Source organism: Hesperophylax consimilis, chromosome 13 (genome assembly GCF_061612785.1).
Source record: "Hesperophylax consimilis isolate HC1 chromosome 13, BYU_Hcon_1.0, whole genome shotgun sequence".
NCBI lineage: Eukaryota > Metazoa > Arthropoda > Insecta > Trichoptera > Limnephilidae > Hesperophylax > Hesperophylax consimilis.
The window spans coordinates 27852811-27875870 of NC_142848.1; the positions used below are offsets into that span (position 1 = coordinate 27852811).

The following is a 23060-nucleotide window of genomic DNA, read 5'->3' on the forward strand; positions in this document are numbered from 1 at the left end:
TCTCATCCGTTCAGGTATGTGTCTGCTGCTAATAGAGCGCTGACACAATATCCTCACATAGATAACAGACCTTGGCAGCACCGCTGTGACGTTCGGCGAGTCCATCATATCTAGTCTCTATTAATAATAATAATAACAATATTTGGACGATTTATACAGCGCTGCTCTTGTGCAAAATCACCTCATCTCTCCTAGTATATTTTAGTCTCTTCTATTTATGCCACTTACTGTATCTTCTCAACCCTTTTACTGCTCAAGTTCAGTATTGCAATGTTGCTTGATATGGCCGTGTTTGGCGACTAGATCTGAATAGCCAGGTGCTTTCCGACCTTCCTCTCCTCATCTCCTTCCCTTTAGCCTCGCAACATGCTTCAATTAGAGGCTGTTTGTAGATAATTCAGAAATCAGGGCCGTAATCGGGCTGTATGTAATCAGGCTGGCCCTGTGATGGTGCAATTAGAACAGTCCGCTCCGGGCGCCAACTTGCCCAGGACCCAAGGTGCTAATCATACCTAACACCTGACACAGCGCCCTGAGGTTTTGACTAGCGCCAAGCGCCATTTGGCTCAGTGTCAGCCCTGTGAGTAATCATTTATCCGTGTAGAAATTATATAAGTATCTCTTGCTTTAAAATAAATAAAGATACATAATTTTTGGTAAAGTTTTATTGACAATATCCATTTCAAATAGTATGCTTTCGAAGCGTTTGTATTTATAGAGTAGAAATACTGACATTCATCCAAATTATATATAAGGAAAACATTATTCAGCCACAACCGGGTATCTTACAGAAAAATATATATGTACTAGCATTCTTAATCTATAACACCCCAGCTTTTACAATTAAATTTAAATAGTGCAAAAATGCTTTATTTAGCATAATTTCATTATAACTACTGGAACAATATAAAAATGCGAAAAACAATGAATGTTTAGCAACATTTAAAATTGGGTAAAAAAAAAATTTACCGGCGAAAAATGCTAACCTACTTATATGTACCTACATTTAATTATAGTAAAAATGTAGTTACATTAAGTGAAATATCATTGTTCAGCATGCAATACTGCTAATGTAACAATTTATCCAAAGGTGGTATGTACTCTAATGACATTTGATACATAATTTTTTTTCTGAGTATGTTCATACAAAGAATGCTGAATATTTGTTAAAATTTTCCTGTTTACATCGAATATCGTTACCTTAACTGGTTCAGTGCCAATCACTCCCGTGGGCGGAACAATCACATGTATGCATATATAATCGTAACAAAAGCACCTGGCCGCGAATGTGTTGATAATTTTAATAGAACAAATTTTTTTGCAAAATTAAGAATATGATTAAACACTTTATTTGTTCTCATGTAAAGTTGACAAATTTGACTTACAACCTATTAGAATTAAAGTAACGATATAACGATACGTTTCTAATTACAATACCGCATATGTGTCATTGTTTTTCTCTCTCCTGAACATTTGTTTCATGTCATGTTGCATGCCAAAGGACGACATGGTTCAACAAGTGTATTTTGAATTAAATAAAATTGAATAGACCAAAAAATTTTTAAAATCGAATAAAAAAGATTTAAAAATGAATACTACTGTAACGTTTCAAAGTTGAGGATAAATAAAATAAAATTTAATATTCATAGGTGAAAAAATAAAGCTTATGGTCCTGCCGCTGCGAGCTTCGTTGTAACCGCTCTTCCCGATACACACGTTGTTTATATGAAAGAGGGAGAGGTTACATCAGCGATATATACCTTTCATAACATTGAAAATTGTGTATAAATAAAAATTAACTTAAATTTAAAGGTGAAAAATGCTTTATTATCAGATGTAAATAAATAAATTAGTGTCTCGGTCCTAGATAATAGAAACAAAGGGAGATATGACATCAACCGTCACCGAGCTACGAACAAATTGCACGCGCTATCAAGGAGGCTATGCAATGAAAGCAAGCTTTTGGTGCGTAGATGGGAACAAAAGCGGGGCACCGACTTGTGTAGGTGTGAGATTAGCTGTAGTATGGTCGAACGATGTTGGCGACACTGTAGTGGGCGCGGTTTCATGCTAATAATGGTTCATGGCTCATCTCCATTGTTTCTATTGACGATGATGTGACCATTGATCATGCCAGGGTGTCCTCGGCCAGGGAGCGCGTCTTGGCCAGGTTGGAGAAATGGTCCAGCAGCTGCTGCAGGGTCATCTCGCCGTGGACGATGTTGTCTCGCGTGCGCACATTCACGGTGCCGGCCGCCTTCTCTTTTTCGCCCACCACTGGAAATAAGACATTATTAGATGACATCAGATGAGAGTAGAGATGGCAGGAGTTCCACTAAAGAACACCAAGGAGTTTGTCTACCTCGGGAGCAAAATAACATGGGACGGTCGATCTTAAGAGCGAGGTTGACAGCCGTATACATCAGGCCAGGCTTGCATTCAATAAAATGTCGAAAATAATAGAATCGAATAATATAGACCTAATACTGAGAATACTCCTCATCAAGACCTATGTATGAAGTATCTTGATGTACGGCTGCGAAACATGGTGCCTATCCGAAAGAGATAAACGGAGACTAGAGGCTTTTGAGATGTGGTCCTATAGAAGACTGTTAGGAATTTCCTGGAGAGACCATATTACAAATGAGGAGGTTCTCCAAAGAATCGAAGGAGGAAGGCACCTGCTCAGGACCTTGTCCGAAAGGCGTGCAAGATGGATCGGCCATGTTATACGACAAGAAGGCCTCTTGCATGTCATAATGGAGGGTATGACCGAGGGGACCAACTCTAGGGGACGCCCACGCCGAGAGTACCTGGAGGACCTGCTGGTGGACGTGCGCTGCTCATCATATGCAGAAGTCAAAAGAGCCGCACAAGACAGGGAAGAATGGAAGAGGAGATTAGATGAAATTGCTGCAAACCAATCCCAGGATTGAAACCAGAGAGAGAGAGATGACGTGTTCATTTTGTTTAAACTTTTGACACAATAAGCAGGGTAGCGCCCCCTCTATGTTTAATGTGCAGTACACTAGTAAATTAAGTTTTCTCTACACTGTGGTGATGGATACTGCAAGACTGTCCGAAACATTGGAACACAGCTTATTACCACAAAACTCAAACAGATTGACCACGAGGAACTTAAATCATATCTGATCCATTAATTATTGTTTATTGGGATCATGGTCAACCCCTCAGACCCATTTGTTCGGTTTAGTGAACAAACAACTATTATCCATAGTCAATTTGTTCACTTGTGTGAACAGCTCATATTATGGTCTCATAGAAATCGTTGTATCTCTCTTACTAACATAGTGAGAAACATGATCTAAAGGGCGTTAAAAGAACTTTATATTAAAATATACACCTATATGAAACCAAACTTTCCGACTGTAAATTTCGACAAAGCGCTGTACAAGCATCATGTGTCGTCTTGACAATTATCAAGCTTTGTGAGTTTTGTTTTTATATGAAACAACAATAAAATTGAGGTGACAATAAAGTTTTTAATACATTTCGGCCCTTTGGAACACAAAGGTTTTTGGACCCATGCACACAAAAATATTTCACCAATAAATGAAGATATAATATGTCTCGACGCCATCTAGTGAGAAATTTAGCACTAACAAAGCCTTTCCTACAAAAATAAAGTTGGTTGTTTGCAGGTGGAAAAAATATAATAAGCGATAATTGTTGACTGAGGTACTAGTACGTATTGAATCATTTGGCGGGTTGGAAATAAGCCGACATAGCTCAGTGGTTTCAGAGCACCTGACCGGACATCAGAAGGCACGGGTTCAATTCCCGTTGGCAGCATTTATTTTTACTCGGGAGATATTTTCAATTTGTATTGATATTTCAGGTGACTAATTATTGCTTATAATTATTTGTTACAAAGGTTTTAAGTCCACCAAAATGCAAAGATGTCTTTTGATAGAAATTGATGCTTTTTCCTCCATTCTTTAAGGCGCACTTGTCACAAGTCCATATTTTTATACCAATTCTACAATAATCAAAGAACACAACATAACTATGTTAACACCCTAAACAAAATTCATCTCCAGTGACTTGGCACCTTTGTGCTCCAAAGGGTCGATTTGTCTAATAAAATGTGTTTATCAGTAATCTAGTTCAGTGTTTAGATAAAAAAAAACGTAAGTTGAGCCTTTTTAAAACTTTTTTACGTTTGCATTCAAAATTTTAATATTTCATAAATGACATGTTTATTTCTAATAAAATTGGAAAGTATTTTTCATCACCTTTCAAAAACAGTTTTTAGTTTTCGGATACTTTCAGAAATATTCCATTTATTTGGATTTTAATGCAAAGCAAAAATACACACAAATTCTCCGACGTTCTTTAAGGCGATGCACTACGTCTTGTAATATTTTAAATTGAGCCGCTATCAATAACAACCCTTACGTAGATGGCGATAAGGTTTAAATTCCCGCTTAACACCATCCGCCTGTTTTGATTTATACAAGAAAAAAACATGGCCAAAAAGTGCCTTTTATTTTATTTTGTGGATGTTCAGGCATAAATATTTAATTTTTTTCCGATCATTTTATAAATAACGTAATTTACCACATTATACAATAAAATTATAACCGAAAATGGGTTCGTAAGTAGGAGATTTTGAACTTTAAAGCAGTTTTCATAGGCCTTATCCATTATTTTTTTCTGGGCTTATAAAAAGACTTATCTAAAAAATACTCGATTATTTCAAAAGCCAAGATGTATTCTACTCGCAGTATTTAATTAAAGCATCTGAAACATTTCTAGGCGACCAAATATTCAAACCAAAAACACATGATTTTGCATTACTACGTATGGCATCGCCTTAAGATATATAGCCAATATGTGTAGAAATATAGTAAATATACAAGCGGCCTGAGGGGTTAAGTGTTCTACACTGATGGGTGCCCAGTGGAACAGTGTAAACTTTAAAACTATCATCAAACATACCAAGGATGAAGTTGACATAGGAGAGTTGTGCGTTGCGCACCTTCTTGTTCAGGGTGTCCCCAGCGTCCGTGTCTGCCTCCGCCATGAATCCTGATTCAATCAGTTTATCTTTCACCTAAATAAAAACACAGGATTTAGAACAAGAGTTTTATAGTCAACATACTTATTAACTTAATCTCTCAAGCTATTTTTTCATGTAGGACTCCCTACATAAAATTATTGTGTCTATGTCAAGGCTGCCCATCCTTTTTAACAGTTGGGCAAAATTGACGATTTAAAAGTCACTGGCTTTTTAATGTCTTATTTTATGCAACAAACAAATAAACATTTTGAAATTTTATTTTCGTTTATCAAAATAATAAATAAATAGCATCTACTGCCAAATAACGAAACAACATTTTATGTAACAAAAATCTAAATCCAAGTAATTGGTACAATCAATGTGATTTCTGACATTGTTTTTGTTTCAATAATTCTCCTATGTTACGAGTCAGTTCAGATATTGACAGCAGAAACAAATCAGACATATGTTGCTCAGTTAGAGATGCTCGGTATTTATTTTTTACAAAATTAAGATTAGAAAAAAAACTTTTCAAAAACATACGTCGATCAAAAATACTTGAAAATTGAAAAGCCAGTCTTCCTTTGGCACCAATTTCCATAAATTTCCAAATTCTTCTGAAGAAGTTTGTGACTTTGAAAATATTTTTTCTGCAAAATGGTTTTTCAGTGCAGAATGATTTTGAGCAGTTCAATGAGTTCCAACTGGATATTTGCAGGATAACTAATTATTTCAGTCAAACTGATTGTGAAAAGATTAAAAAAAAATTGTAAATTTTGTTTTGTGTTTTCAAAGAAAGTCCTGGAATCTGCTTTGAACCGGCTGTAATAAGCATCTAATTTTAGCTTTGTACTTTATGGTGCCTCATGCCATGAACTCGGGCACTCCTGCTAAGTCACCAAACGTAGCGATCCATTTGGGGTGATCTATGGCAGGGGTATTGGTTATCTTTTAAAGTTTTTTTTTTTTTTTTTTTTTAATTTATTTATTTCATCAAAAAATTACAGAATATATATAATATATCATTAGTAAGTTGTATAATTATATGTCAGTTAGAAACAATGAAATTGTTGGAAGAATAATGTTACAATAATACAGCAGTTTCTAATATAAGAAAAAATATATATGAATGTAAGAGTGTTATATAGAAATGGCATAATATACTATATTTTAGGTAGTGCATAACCTGCCTCACTAGGCGAACCTGTATTGAGGCAGAATTTTTAGTTAATTATTTCTCCATTTTGTCTATGGTTTGCTAATATGTAAATGTTTAATATGGGTTCCCATACAGCAATCCATTATTTTAGGTTACATTATTGTTTACATATTGAAGATACAGATAGAATAAGTTTAAACACAATACATACTATAATAACTCACTGTGACAAGGCATTTGGTTACTTTTCATTATTGTTTGCATTTACACAATACGTATATAGTAAGTTTTACCACATGCACCGTACAAGTAAGTCTTTAAGTCCTTATTACATTTCCATTTCTCCTGAACATACTTCCCAAATACACAAACTCTTCCACTCATCGTTGACAACTACATGAATCCTATAATTTCTATACCCGCTATATCAGATTTTTTGACAAAATGATCTGAGTATGACATCTTGTTCACATTTTTGCGAGCAACAAGAGGAGCCTAAAATTGAGTTTCAAAACCTTCCATATCACGACCAAAAACCATGTTAAAACTGCGAGTGAGAAACCAAATCCGCTATATCATACAGAAAGTTACTATCAAAACGCGCTATATCGGATTCAACCAATCACAAGCAGTTATTTTGCCAAAATACAATATGGCCGCCGCTCTGACGCCACGCTCGTGTGTCAAAATGATCTACGCGTGTGTTTCTAAACCCGCCATATCGGCTCAGTTGACTTATGGTTGACTTTCAAAAGCCTCTATATCACGAAGTGAGTATCAAAATCCGCTTTATCCATTTTATTTATCGAAATTACTTAATTATTGCTAGACATATATAGAAAAATAAATGCTTTTCGAAATTTTATTACTCCAATTCATTATATAAAAAATTGTAATGCAATTACTTATGTACGCTAGAGATGTGACAGTTTTTTGCGATTTTCTCCAAATCAATGAAAGTTGATATATATAGCGGGTATAGAAATTACACGACTCATATAGTAATCACAACAGGGTTTACATATATTTATTTATTTTCTCCATAAAACGGTTAAACACCAATATATTACAGAAAATATTACAAATTTGAGGTACATGTAATTATAAAAGGTTGTGGGGGCAGTTTTACTATTTTGTGACATGCATCAAAAGATAGGCACTGTACTGTCTGTAAGTAACGTTGAAAATGTCGATGATCAATGGAGAATTGTTAAGCAATTGAGTCGCTTTGTTGATGGGCACATTCTGATAGGCAGAAGTTCTCGCTTTCAGAGTAAAAAAGTGCAAGTGATCTCCCACGAGTACCTATACTTGTTAGTTATAGTTCCAGAGATTAGTTTAAAACAATGGTCACCTAAAAATATTTTAGTTGTGTTGAAATTGAACATTCCTGTTGAGAACAAGGATGTACTTATCATAAGCGAAATGCGGGTATATTACCTCGAGGGCGTACTGGTCGCAAGAGGACAGCACGGGGATGACGCAGGCCTGGCGCGGGGAGAGCCAGAATGGCCACTTGCCGGCATACTGCTCCGTCAGCACGGCCATCATGCGCTCCACAGAGCCTAAGATGGCACGGTGGATCATGACCGGACGCACGCGCTCTCCATTCTCGCTAGATTTGAAAAATATTCATTGGAATGAGACAATAAATTTGAAAGTAAGAAACACAGTTTCACCATGACTGTGTTGCGGCTATGTGACGATGAGCTCCCCCTACTTAAATGTACCTAACACTACACTAACAGTTAATAAACATGCTCTTCGCCAAACAGACGTGTTGTCATTTTGTACTCTTGAGATTGTTGAGGTTGCATTGCCTAATATATTTCTAAACATGTTTTCTGGCAATAATATTTGATAATAATTGTCAATTTCAGTAAACAGCCCTCTGATAGTTTATGATACAAAGATTTTTGTTCACCTTTCAGCCACTGTTTTGTATAAAATATGATTATTTTTTAATTCAGTCAATTTAACCCAAAGTAAGATAAAACTGACCTTACTTTGGGGATTCACACACCCACAGCACAATTATCCATTATCTCTTCAGTGATGCATTACGAGAGCATGCATTTATGAAATACATTCATTTCTGTTTTTACAGTTTTGCTATATGAAACACGGTCAACAAAGCGTAATGGATTTTTTTCTTATTAGAACTCTCACATTTTCCAATACATATATAACAATCTTGTTAGAACTTTTATATTTTCCAATTTATAATGTTCTTATTAGAACTCTCACATTTTCCGACATATATATAATGTTCTTATTAGAACTCTCTAACTAACTAATTAACCAACACGCCTTTTCTCCGGAGGGGTAGGCAGAGAGGACGGACCGCCAAACAACTCGGTCTTGGCACACATACATATACATACATCGTTTCATACATACTCTTCTATTATTCTGACTCTTGACATGGCCCGACTCGAGTACCTGATTCACTTGATCGTGCCATGTCTTCCTCGGGCGTTCCCGACTTCTGCTATCATTCGCATTTGCATCATATATCCTCCTTACACTCCTTCAGAACTCTCACATTTTACAATATACCTATATAAAAATAAATTATGTGTATATTTTTCTATTTTCCACATAAAAATGGTGGCACAAAAAAAAAATTCTCTGAGCCATTCTGGGGAAACTTATGGTAAATTATATACATACTATTTTTACAAATATACAAACACATTATTTGGCATGACGGTATAATTTACAAAGATATTTTGCCAAAAAAAAAATACGGAAATAGAATTAGCTGGCAGACAATTTTGCATTGGCACTCCGAGAGTTAAATGAAATCGCCGTGATAATATGCGATTCTATCTGTTCCCATGGCGATGATTCCCTCCTCCGGAGAGTAAAAAGGTAAGAAGTATTGCAATAAATTATCCTCACTTGACGTAGGTGAGATTGAATCGGATGGGCAGCTGGAAGTCCAACTGGATGGTGGCACACTGCAGCGTCCTCTTGAGTGCGTCGCACAGCGTGATGTCGATTTTGGGCCCGTAAAAGGCTCCGTCTCCCGCCTTAATGGTCCACGGCTCCCCAAAGTTGTCCAGGGACTCTGCCAAAGCCTAAATACAAAAACAACTCATTCATTCTAAGTGCAAAAAGTAGTCATCCATTTCCTGACAGGACAGCAACACTAACTTTTCACCACAATCTACACATCTACCCTGATGATGCAACATCGCAAAGTTTTCTGAAGCATTGGCTAAAGTAGAAAGAAAGTTTCAAAGGCCCAATCGTGTTCCATTATTTCTAAAAGGTGTCGAATGACACTCTAGTCTCCTTCAACGGAAGCAATATTCCCAATATTCTTTCCATTGATATCAAAGATATTAGAAGAACGAGATGTGCTATGAGCAGTTCATACTGTGTGGAATTGTTTTGCCCAGTGTCGCCGGTTTTGTTCACCAATACTACTGCACACCTTCGCTTACTCTAAGGTATCCGCACTAATACATAGAACAGATTTCTGTGCGTATACGTCCCGATAGTATTCAAAGTACCCTAATTAGGTAGTACTCCGCCTACGGTCTGGCGGCCAACATAGCATATCTCGTTCTTCTAATATCTTTGATTGATATGCTTGGTGCAACTCTTAAGTGAGCTCAGGAAAAGAGAAACCTCGAAACATTTCATATTCCTTTCCAAAGAACCAACTTAACCTTCTCCCAACCTCTTGTGCGAATGTGCGAATGTGTGGACATCCCAGACAAGATTCTATAACAAAAAGACTATAACAACACATCAGCCTTCCCCCTGATTTAAAATGAATAAAATTTAACGATTACAAATCTTTATTTATTTTCATCTGTGATTATCAAGTAGATCTTAAACAAAAATATTTAATGCTGACCCAAATAAGTGTTAAGTACTGCAATTTAAAAGAACTTTTATTCTTTTTTTTTAAAGATAGACAAACATTCCGGGTTACGAATAACCTGAAAATATTTGAAAATCTCTTACTACCACCACGGTAAGCGAAAAATGTTGCTTGTGCTGTGATGGAGGACTTAACCAGCCGAAGGAATTGAACACACTACGCCTGGATGGTACCTAAACGTAATGTCAACTCAGCCACCGACCGGTCTACTATGAGAATTAATAATATTAACCTCTTAACCTGTTAACCGGGGAGTTCAGTTTTGAATTACGCAGCATATAACGGGCGCAAACTCCTTCACTAGGACGTATCAATACGTCACGCCCGGTGGACGTTAATTTTATTTTTATTTTATTTATGCATCAAAAAAAGTGAAAACATCAAATTAAAAAATAGAATATTTACAAACAATTATAAAGATTACAAAAAATATAAAAAAGGTTATAATTACAGAACAATAAATAAAAGCACACAGATAAAAGAGAAACATTGAGGTTAAAAAATTAAAATATGTAAAAATTAAAAACTCAATTTCCGTGTGATGTGTTCGGAAATATACGTCCCGCTCGTTCCAGGGCGCAACATATATTTCAAGGACGTCTTTATACGTCCCGCCCGGTTAACAGGTTAAGGACCACGCCCGAGTATACTCGGGCGGCTATTATGTGCCAGAATTCAGAATTCATACTAAAGAAAATTTTTAATTATTTTTTCACACTATGCACCACAACATCAATATTCAGTCCCATTTTGGGCCCGAAATGGCTTTTATATGAGGATATATATTTTGAGTAAATAAAATTTATTGATAAAAAAAGGTGTTTTTTTTTCCATTTTTAAATGATTACTAAAGGGGTTAATAACTACTATTAGAATTCACGTGTTTCTAAAGTTTACGATTTTTTTATAAATCCTAAAAATATGGGATAGGCAGAAAAATATCAATCAGTTTATAATTAAAATTCAGAGGTATGATTTTTCTTTTAATGAGGGCGGGAAATTTCGAAAACGAATCCTTGAAAGTGCCAAGCACTGTAGTCCTATTTGGGATATTGACGCTCATCACTCAAGTGGTTAAAAAACTAAAATTTAAACAAAAAAATTATAAAATAATGAACGCAGGTTGGAGACTATGTAATAAACGTATTGTACGGATGTGAACGAAGCCTGTAAATAATTTTTTTAATGATAAACTAATGTTTATAAGACAAGGTTTTATGCAGAGCACAAACGATAACAAATTATTATAAGCAATAATTAGTCACCTGAAATTGAAAATATCTCCTGAGTAAAAATAAATGCCCCCGACGGGAATTGAACCCGCACCTTCTGATGTTCAGTCAGGTGCTCTGGACCACTGAGCTACGTCGGCTTATTTCCAACACGCCAAATAATTTAATATGTACTAGTACTTCAATCAACTTTTTATTTTTTTACAAGCATTTATTTTTACTCGGGAGATTTCAAATTGTATTGATATTTCAGGCGACTAAATATTGCTTATAATAATTTGAAAGCTATAAAGGTAGGTATGCAGGTTCTTCCATTCTAACCAGTTTGTATTTTAAATATATTATACTTTATATGGCAGTTTTTATGTTATTATTGTAACAGTATAAACAAAACACTTAATATGTAGGTAAATCACCTTCTCAGCTTCATTCCAGACTTCAGGTTCTCCGAGGAATTTATCTGGTCGGGTAGACAGGCACAAGCTGAAGGTGAAACCAAACACTTTGTATACGTCCTTCAAGAATTCCAATGCACCGACCTGGAATTCAAAACATAACATAAAATATTATTGCACTATGTATGTCATTTCAACATCACGATCGGGGCATGCAGTAGCGTGATACCTGAGTGCTTACAGAGCCATACCGAGTGGCTATTTAACAATAATAAGGTCTTTCACCAGGGCGATATTGAGAGTATCTTCAACACCACAGTACAAATATGGTTTTTTCCAATAAGAGGTGTTATTTAGATATTCAATCGTAAAAGATCAATGGTTTCGTTGCTTGTGTGGCACGTATCGCCGTCTTGATGAAAGTAAACGTTGTCCAGATCAATACCATCCAATTCCGGCCATAAAAAGTCATTAATCATCTCTCGATAGCGCAATCCATTCACCGTAACTGTTGCTCCAGCCTCATTTTCGAAAAAGTAAGGTCCAATGACTCCGCCGGACCATAAACCGCACCAAACAGTCACACGTTGAGGATAGAGAGGCTTTTCAACAATAACTCTTGGGTTTTCCGAGCCCCAGATGCGACAGTTTTGGTTGTTGACGAAGCCACCGAGGTGGAAATGGGCCTCATTACTCAAGATGATTTTTCGATGGAATTCTAATAATTAATAATAGTGAATTTTAATAATTTCAATGCATTGTTGAAGCGTGTATCGTTCCATTTTTATTAATGGCGTAGTTTCTACTTGTCAAATGTCAAAACATGACAGCTTCAAAAGTAATATCTACCGAAATAGCGGGCTAGCGGGCTAAAATAACACCTCTTATTGGAAAACCCTGTATATTATATAAAATGAATAAATTGTAAAATAACACAAATTAATCACTGGCGTATGTAGGGATTTGAACCAGCGACCTTTAGATTCGTAGCAAAAGATCGTAACCACTTAACCACGGAGGCCGTCAGTGTATAACAGGACTGTGTATTGGTGCATATATGCACCAAATTCGAAAAAATTTTAATGTGTTATTTTTATTATTTCAAAATTATTTCACAGGAAATTTCTTTTCTGCAGTCAAATAACATGATGTATGCAAGCAATGTGTGAGTACTCTGTTCGACTCAAATCTATTAGCAATACTTGTCATTAACTACCAGAGTTTTGTATAACTTTCCGACAACAATAACATCCATTTCAGGGAGTATTTTCGGAAATAAAAACAAAATTTGTGCGTACCATCTCCTGCTTGATGTGCGACTGGGCACAGAATATGTGCGCGTCGTCTTGTTGGAAGCGGCGGACACGCGTGAGGCCGGTGAGCGCGCCTGAAAGCTCGTTACGGTGCAGCACGCCCCAGTCAGCCAGCCGCAGGGGCAGCTCGCGCCATGAGCGCACCCTCCACTCAAACATTATACTGGAAATTATCATGACAACTCATCAATTATTATTGTACATCAATTTGATAAATTAATACTTTTAAAACTCTCTTAACTCCCTAGTGTACCAAGAAATTCACTGTGGATTTGCTAGTAGCTCACCAAACTTAGTACACTAGGGGGTTAAGAGTTTTACATAATACATTTAAAACTCTCTTAACCCCCCATTTTGCCAAGAAATTCACAGTGGATTTGTTAGTAGCTCACCAAACTTGCATCGATTTTAGGGAATTTTGAATTTAAAAAAATGCTCCTGGCAAATAAAAATATGTTTTATTCACTTGGCAAGGAAATAGTGTATCTTAATATTATTCTAGCTTGTACAGTAGAACCTCGTTAATTCGAAATCCAGCGGACATCAAAAATCAAATTTCGAATTAACGAATTCCCACGTAATTCGAAATTTTATGAAAAAAAAAAAAAAAAAAAAACGCCGAAAATCGATTTTCTCGGCCGCCTCTTCAAATCCGGGTGGTATTTTAGTTGTAAATTCGTATTAATACCAATTATTTCTTTATTTTCGCGGTCGATTACCGTAGCGGCCGGCCCTGTAAATTCAGATATTCGCAATAAATTCGTAAAAATGCTATATATTTACGCGTAAATCGAGATTTTGCTGCCGATTTCGGTCGCGGCCTACCCTTTAAATTGAGATATTCGTAAAAATACGATATATTTCCGCGTAAATCGAGATTTCGCGGTAATTTTCTGTCGCGGCCGGCCATATATTTCAAATATCTGAATTTGAATTCGTAAAAATACGATATATTCCGCGTAAAACGAGGATTCGCGGCCGTATTCCGTATTGCCGGCTCTTCAAATTCAGATATTCGAAATAAATTCACAAAAATGCTATATATTTACGCGTAAATCGAGATTTCGCTGCCGATTTCGGTCGCGGCCTACCCTTTAAATTGAGATATTCGTAAAAATACGATATATTTCCGCGTAAATCGAGATTTCGAGTTAATTTTCTGTCGCGGCCGGCCCTTTATTTCAAATATCTGAATTTGAATTCGAAAAAATACGATATATTTCCGCGTAAAACGAGAATTCGCGGCCGTATTCCGTCGCGGCCGGCTCTTCAAATTCAGATATTCGAAATAAATTCGTAAAAAATATGATATATTTCCGCGTAAATCGAATTTTCTCGGCAGTTTTTCGTCGCGGCCGGCCTTGTAAGTTCAGATATTTGAAGTAAATTCGTAAAAATATGTCATATTTCGGCATGGATCGAAATTTTTCGGCCAATTTCCGTCGCGCCGTATTTTTTCAACGCGGATATTCGAAGTAAAGTTAATAAAAATACGATATATTTACGCGTAAATCGAAATTACGCGGCCGAGTTTCGTCGCGGCCGACCCTCTAAATGCAGATATTTGACGTAAACTCGTAAAACTACGACATATATCCGCGTAAAATGTATTTTCTCGGCCCTTTAACCTCGGATATTCGAAATAAATTTGAAAAAATATGACATTCCAGTGTAAATCGATTCAGATTTACAAAATAATAATACTAATTACGACGATGTATAACCACGTAAAAATACAATTTTCGGCGTTTTACCGCCACGGCTGACTTTTAGATTCAGATTTACGAAATATTATGATTTATTTTCGCAAAAATCAAATTTTTTCGAATTACACGAACAAATTTTCGTGCGCGGACAAAAATAAATTTCGAATTACGAATTAACGAATTTCGAATTAAAAAAAAATTTGTATGAAAAAATTTTTCAGCGGAAATTTTTTTTGCGAAAATTTCGAATTACGCGTTTTTTCGAATTATCGGGGTTCGAATTAACGGGGTTCTACTGTAATGACAATAATGACGGTTTTAAATTTAAAACAACTAAATTACTACAACTTATTGAGAAATCAGATATGGGTGCATCAGCAGAATGCTGCTGGCCGATAACCGTTTAAATAATCAGCCCTTTAAATTTGTAAAAATACAACATTCCAGTTCCAATAGATTCAGATAATAATACGAATTAGGACAATGCATAGCCACGTGAAGAGACATTTTACCTCCATGGCTGTCTGTCAGATTCAGATTTAAGAAATTATGTTTTATTTTCGTAAAAATCAATTTTTTTCGAATTACACAAACAAAATTTCATGCTAGGCACAAATAAATTTCGAATTTCAAATTAAAATGCATTTTGTATGAAATTTTACTTCTAGGAAATTTTACTTCTTTTGGCGAAAATTTAGAATTACGTGTTTTTTCAAATTAACGGGGTTCTACTGTAGTTGCAAATTCGTTATACAATACAATATTTACCTATAAGTAGTATTAACAGCAAAAAGGTTTAAAAGTTTTAATATTTACCAGTGACCGGGACAGTTCATTGGTTTCAGAGCGTAGGTTTCTTTTTCCACATCAAAAGAAAACATGTTTTCCTAAAAGAAAATAATATTATATTTAAATTAATGCATTCTTTATAATTTTATGATATAGCATGTTTACAGTATATAGGTCCCCGTTAACAGAAGATTCTCGGCCCTCCAAATGTTAAATTTTGATGGCTGATCAAACAAACTAACTTGAAACATGAACAAATGCTGGAGGGCCAGTTGTCATGTCATGTTGAGGGCACATTGGTTTCTAAATAGTGTTACAATAATATAATTGTTCTCATTCCAGAGAAATCATTACTTAATTTTTTAAGTATACAGAGTATATTTGCATAGTACATATAGTATGCATGAAAAAGTTTTCATCCTAATGATGGTTCATACCTCATAATGCGCCCAATGGCCGCTGGTCTGCCACAGTTTGACGTTATAGATATTGGGCGTAATGACCTCCTGGAAGCCACGAGAGCGGTACTGCTCCCGGATGAATGCCATCAGTGTGTTGTAGATGTGCGCCCCGCGGGGCAGGAAGAAGCACGAGCCAGGGGAGAGCTCGTTGAAGAAGAACAACTCTTGTTCCTGGAAAAATCATGATTATAATGGTATAAGTTTTGGATTACAAGTAATTAGGTAACCATCATGCCATTTCACTGCAACGATAGGCACACTTTTTTGCTTCTTCCACATTCATACAAATTTAATGCACACTCTTCTGTTTTGTTTCCATACGTGCATCAAATATTTTCCTGATAATTCTTTCTCCAACCATCGAAGCATCCTTTTCTTAAACTTGTTCATTTTTCGGATTTCTACAGCACTCAAGACTAATTATTGCTGATGTATTGATGCATTTATAACTGATGTTGACAGAACTGCATTGGACTGCTAGTCCCGCTTTCTAAGACAACTCTTTATTAAGGACTACTGCATATATGTATATTCGATGGCATCCATGGTCGAGAGGTAAGGCTCTTGGTAGGAGGTAAGGGTAGGAATTTGGAGGTTGCGAGTTCCAACCCCTTAGTGATGTTTCACCATTTCATAAAAATATGAGAAGTAATGACGACAACAAATGAAAATCAGATATCCTCACCCTTCCAATCTTCCTGTGGTCTCTCTTGGCAGCCTCCTCCTGGATCTTTTCCCACTCCTTCAGCTGCTTGGAGTCGGGGAAGGAAATGCCATAGACCCTCTGCAGGGACTCGGCATCCGCTTTGCCCTCCCAGTAAGTGGCGGAATTCTGCAAATGTTATTATTTTAATGATTTGGTTACGTTAACACACAACATGATTGTCAGCACTAAATATGTAAATAAATTATGGACCAAATATCCACATTTTATTTGTATACGCTCTCACCTTTGTAACCTTGAGCGCCTTGATGTTCCCCGTGTGGCGCACGTGCGGGCCGCGGCACAGGTCGATGAGCGGGCCGCAGCGGTAGATGGTGGTGGAGGGCGTGTCCACCTTCTCCTGCAGGATGCGCACCTTGAAGGGGTTGTAGGCGAACATCTCCAGCAGGTGCTCCTTGGACACCTCCAGCCGCTCAAATGGCTGCTTCTCCTTGGCGATGCTCTTCATCAGCGTCTCCAGGTAGGGGAAGTCCGTGGATGATATCTGGAATTCAATGCATATTCCTAACTGCTCAATCTGTCTTGGGTGGGACATACATGACGCATGACCGGTCAGTGGTTGAGTGGGCATAGCGCTTGGGTCTCACCCGAGCGTCGCGTGTTCGATTCCTCGGCTGGCTAAGTCCTCCATCACAACACAAGCAACATTTTCGGCTTTCTGTGATGGTAGTAGGAGATTTTCAAACATTGTTGGGTTATTCGTAACCCGGGAATGTTTGTCTTTCTTTTTAAAAAAAAGAAAAAGAAAAAAGAAATTAGTTTCAAGTCTCTAACATTAAGCCACAGGTGTAAGCCATACATTATTAGTTTTAAATCTTAGTCTAATCCAGTTATATTCATTTTATTATATAACATATTGGGCTATCACTGCGGTTCCAGTTACCAGAGATCAATAGGGAATTGGTTCTTCATACAGTAACTTTTGTGGAACTGGTTCCTTTTGGTTGATTGTGCTTTCAAAATAGGTAAAATTTTTAACAAACAAAACTATTTATTCATAATCATATCATATATACTAGAGGAGCGTATTTATGGTACCCAGTAAAAGTACCGGGTATATTCATGCCGTACTTTGTACTTGCGACAAATCTTTAAAATACCTGGTTCCTAAGTATTTGTAAATATCACAGGCCTTAAAGTACTTTGTACTTAAAAATATTACTGACTTCTCACTCTGGTCTATTAGAAAGTTGCATGGGGAAAAGGGATAAAGAAGTATTTTTGCCTACTGTATTTCTTTAGGGAAGTGGAATGGATGTACTCTGAAACTCTGGATTTACTGGTCACTCCACGGAAGGGGGAAAGAGATAGTTATATTTTGTCAGTTGTTGTGTTGCATCACACTGTAAAATACTGATGCCTTTTCGCTCGGTCCTATTAGAAAGGTGTTTGAGGAAAAAGGACAACAATAAGTATTTAGCCTACAGTAGTATGCGTAATTTACGATGCAGTTTCAGTTCAATTGCGTTATCTGTTGAATACAAAAAATAAAAAACACCCTCTAAGTAATGTTATTTCTGCTTGTTACTCCCCTCCCTACCCCTCCCCCGATACTCAAGCTAGGTATAAGATACTTGAGAGTATTTTGTACCTGGTATTTGTTAGTACCTGTACTCCACTGTACCCAGTAACGAAAAGTACTCACAGGACGCACCTCTAGTATGTACAGTTGATCTTAATTTTTTAAAGCACAACTTGCAAAAAAATTATATCTTCTAAAATAATTTAATTAGCGCCATGTTTATGAATAATTTTATGTTTACCCTTTAAAGTGATGAAAAAATAAAATTACCTGTAAACCTAACCTAACGTAACCTATTTAACCCAGTTTTTTTTATTCAAAATTAAAAAACTGCATTTTTACTGAACATTTTAAACTGTTTCACGGTATTATTTATAGGTTTGATAAGAAATTGTGACAAAAAATGCATTAATACTATGAATTTATTAATTTATTTAATCTATTCTAAGAAACTTAGAGATTACCTGCCTTATCATAGGCACTTCCTCAACACTTTTATAGGTACATATTTAAGCAAAATGTAATGTGGAATGCGGATAAATTTTTAATCTTTCAACAAAATTAATTTGATCTTTAAACAAAATTATAACAACTTACCCCCTTTTCTGGCAGATGCATATCATAGTAGAACCCTCCTTCAATTGGTGGTCCGTAGCACAAACATCCTCCATAAACCTAAAACAATAAATATAATATATAGTGTAATGTGACAGTATAAACGTAAGATGTTTGATGAATATCAGCATCCTCCAAGTCTTGTCCCCTTTTCAGCACAGATTCAAATCGGAAGCAGAAAATGTAAAAATGTAAAATTATGGTCGTACTCATCATATCATTTTTTCAGGCCGTATATGATGACCATACTCGTAAAGGGTTAAATTAGCAAGACGATTCAGGCAAGAGAAGAAAAAGTAAATATGACCTACCCTTTCGAGCGCCTCTCCGAGCATATGCGCCGTGGAGTGCCAGAACACCTGCTGGGCGTCGGGGTCTGTAAAGTTCAGCAGTTCCAGGCGGCAATCTTCCTCCAGCGGGCGCTCCAAGTCCCACAGGATGCCGTCCACGCGGGCAATCACCGTGCTGCTGGCCAGGCCTTGGCTGGAAGGGAATGCGTTAAATACTATTGTAGTTCAATTTGATAACCAACATCTCTGCCATACGTTGCCCCAAGACTTGGCAGGGGTACCCGATTTCATCGTGTGAGGTGTTTAGGTCGTGCCAACAAGCTGCGTAGCGGGCCGGGAGAGGCCGGTTTAGGCAGACCACTTGCCCCGTAGTGAGATAGTGAGGATGGAATCATACACCCGTCACTCTTGGACACATTAACTCCTAGATTTCTAACCACCCCTCGCACCTTTTTCCTTAAAAAGTGAGACAAATCACTTGTGCAACAGAATGAGAAGTTGCATATGCAAATATCATGATGGCTTAAGTACTTACTTTGCATTGAATCCCGAGGAGGGGATCATCAGTCCTGGAATGTGTTCATTATAACAGTGGTCTTCCACGCCTTCCTCTTGATCAACTTGCCACGTGATTGCAATGGGCACGTCCAGCTTAGCAACCAGTTCCTTGAAGTACTTACCCTTGAACTTGTCCCAAAAAGTATTGATGATATGATTATCATGACAATTTCACAGAGACTAGTCATCTTCGCCTTCCCCTCGACCAGCTTGCCATTGGGCAGTGTGATGGCAATGGCCACGTCCAGCTTGGAGACCAGTTCCTTTACGTACTCAGCCTTGAACTTGTCCCAAAGCATGAGAAGTAAAATATTATCGTTACCTGATTCCCATGGCGATTTCATAAGGACTTGTTTTCCACGCCTTCCCCTCGACCAGCTTGCCATCGGGCAGTGTGACGACGATGGCCACGTCCGGCTTGGCGGCTAGTTCCTTCACATACTCGGCCTTGAGCTTATCCCACAGCGTGAGGCGGCTCTGGATGTAGTCGGGCAGCGGGTTTAGCTCCTTCACGGAGGAGGCATCACCCTTCGCCGCCGGGTTCTTAGCCTTCTTCACTTTAGCCTAAAGGAAGCACTTATTAGTTTGGCATTCAAAATAAATGAAAGATTACTTTAAAAAATTATTCATCACTTATATTACCCATAAAGGCAGTGTCTATTTGGGTTTCCATTTCTTACAATATAGTACGAAAAAATTAATGTGTGTGAAAATAACATATTATTTCGGTAAACTTTTAGGACAGGTTGTTTCACAGAATTTGAACAATTTATCAAATTTCGATGTTCATTTACAAGTTCTGTAAAAGCCCTATTCAAGTTGTTATTATATAATTATGGGGCAGTTGCTTCAAAGAACTGAAATAATAATACAACTTCCATAAAACTTGAAAACGAGCTTTGCAATTTTTGTAATTAATAATAGTTATTGAAATGCATTATTTTCCATTTGTGGAAACTGAAATACTTACTTCTGATTATTATCTAAGTACTTTTTTGAATAAAATGTCTCTATTTTCTGTATATTTAATCAAGAAAGAAATAACATGCACAAAATGGGTTATTAAGTTGTTTTTTGTTTTAATTTATAAATATTAACATTACCGCCGCGGTTTTTAATGTGCACAGATTATGGAAATTACACTTCTAAATTACTACAAGAAACAACTATACAACTTTACGCCCGGAGAGGTGGTAAAAGATGCATTATAATTCCATTTTTATTCAATCAGTGTTAAAATTTACCTTATAAAATAATCCCTTTTATTGCATTTTTTTAGTTTTGGACATTTTTTTAGGATGGATTGACGTTTGTGAAATTTTCCTTTTTGGAAATTTTGAACTTTGAATAAAAATGGAATATACCTTTTACTATCTTTCCTAAATCGTAAATAGTTTTTATCTTGTAGTAATTAAATGTAATTTCCATAATCTGTGCATATTAAAAGTGCGGCGGTCAGGTAAAGATTTAGCTATAATTTTAAACCAGATTGAGGAAAATTGTGATGTTCAGGATGAAAGAATATCAGAAAACAGAAAATAATGTATGATTTACAACACAATACAATGGAAAATTATAGGAATAAGGATTCAGTGACATTATTTCTTGCAATATTTTTACTTGTTTTTTATGATTTGTTTATTTTATCAATGGGTCAAATGAAGCAGTTCGCAATCACAAACATAGACACAACCCTGAAATATCGGTATTTAACAGGCTGCACTAAATACGACAACCGATAATAACACGTGCTACAAATATGCATTCATTTCTGCATGCGTTGCTCAAATTGCGTCATTTCATTGCATGAGACAGAGGTTATAAAATTGCGATAGGCAAAACGTCAACAAAAATGTTTTACGGTTGAGTATATCTTAATTATCAATTAAAAACACACTGAGATGTTAATCCTGCAATGACTATATACTACGTTGTAATTAATTGTGCATATTTTCGGCGGCACGTCCTAATGCGGTCGAAATTGTATCGTACGAACCAAGGAAGCGAAACTTCTCCGGAGGGAATTGCGGACGGTTCGCAGCGTGAATAGAGCCAACATATTTTAATGTGATTACGATAATAAGATGAGAATCATGCCTTATCATTTATTTTGATTTTTTCTAGATTTTCAACCACACTGTCACCCATGCTGGCGTTTGAAGTATTCGGGAAAAGCACGGAAAACTCACTTCGTTGCGACACTTTCTGACATTACATCAATTCTACCAACAAAACAAAATTAATCTGAGTCAGTGTTGCTAACCGTCATAAATAAACCACTCTCTAACCCATAGACATATGAATATTAGTAGACCTGCCCTAAGTTATTAAAAGCGTATTATCCCCACTCCCCATACCGGTTCCATTGGAGCCGGCTGTGCTCGCGTATGGCCTCAAGTGAAATTTGAAAACGTGACGTCATCATTCTTGTGCGAACTATGGTCGAGGCATCATCGGTTCATTTTACGAAATAACACGGCAAAATGTTGACTTGTGCTATGAAAACTTGTAAAAATAGATATGAAAAGAGTATAAACCCAATTGTCGTATTACATTCCATATATAAGCATTATTTTACTTTATTTTAAGCATATTCACATCGTATAATATGGATCAGTTGTAGAAACATAATATACTATCACATCGAGAAACGTCTGGACTGGTTGCTGGGAATGCTGGTTGGTTGCTGGGAAGTAAATTATGAACATTTATAAAAGTGTCTTAACTAAATACTTAAACGAAATATTCGACTCTGAAAATAGAACCGAATTTTTTTGCCGAATTTTGACTTCGCAAATTTGTTCATAACGTGGCGAGTAATTTGCGCTCCCATGTAAAAATGTCTATTCATTCAAAAGCAGATTTTACTTTTAAGAAGTAAATGGTGATATTATAATGCGAGATGCCTATTTACTGTCAGATTGATTTATTGACGAATCACAGTCAGCTTCACCCCCTTCGTTCTTCAACAGTTGATTTTACCCCTCGCCATTATCTTCTCGTCTATTAATTCCTATGTCTGTGCTCTAACCGTAAATTTAATAATGCTCCAAAAGTAAAACCAAAGATTTTAATAATGCTCCAAAGATCTTAACACAAAAATAACTGGAAATAATTAATAATTTCATTTTGTTTTCTGGCCCTTCCAAGGTGTTCTTGGCCATCGCCATTATTTGAAGCATTTGAAGGCGAATTTATTACCATTAAAGCTCTTCACTGTAGGCTACGCCATAAATAAACTACTCACCCAGCGATGCCATACCTACCGAAATTTCGGTAGATCTACTTCGACAAAAATGTATTTCGCAGGAAATCTACCGAAATTTTTGAAAATCAAACCAAATTTTCCGAAAATCTACCGAAATTTCTCATTGA

At 36.5% G+C, this 23060-nt stretch overlaps 1 protein-coding gene across 2 annotated transcripts; it reads right to left on the minus strand.

Annotated features, from left to right (window-relative positions):
- Positions 1 to 647: 647 nt before the first annotated feature.
- ThrRS (threonine--tRNA ligase) lies at positions 648 to 21915 on the minus strand. 2 transcript variants are annotated; one of them, XM_089638632.1, is made up of 14 exons: positions 21783 to 21915; positions 20008 to 20249; positions 19149 to 19320; positions 18820 to 18897; positions 16927 to 17184; positions 16662 to 16808; positions 15953 to 16147; positions 15543 to 15613; positions 13006 to 13183; positions 11729 to 11851; positions 9087 to 9265; positions 7623 to 7797; positions 4963 to 5077; positions 648 to 2277 (listed from the first exon to the last, which is right to left on the minus strand). In XM_089638632.1, the coding sequence occupies exons 1-14, from the start codon at positions 21831 to 21833 to the stop codon at positions 2129 to 2131; spliced, it is 2133 nt and encodes a 710-aa protein (XP_089494758.1). In that variant the 5' UTR covers positions 21834 to 21915; the 3' UTR covers positions 648 to 2128. The 2 variants fall into 2 exon arrangements, with proteins under 2 accessions (XP_089494758.1, XP_089494757.1); XM_089638631.1 differs by having other exon boundaries at positions 21682 to 21821.
- Between the last annotated feature and the right edge of the window lie 1145 nt (positions 21916 to 23060).

Bases quoted from the DNA above. Each gene is read 5' to 3' on its own strand.
- ThrRS (XM_089638631.1), bottom strand. From the start codon at position 21,744: ATGTTGGCTCTATTCACGCTGCGAACCGTCCGCAATTCCCTCCGGAGA. The intron at 20,250-21,681 runs GTTCGTACGATA...TGCTTCCTTTAG, and splicing joins GGAGAAGTTTCGCTTCCTTG to GCTAAAGTGAAGAAGGCTAA. The intron at 16,148-16,661 runs GTGAGGATATCT...TGATTTTTCCAG, and splicing joins ACCACAGGAAGATTGGAAGG to GAACAAGAGTTGTTCTTCTT.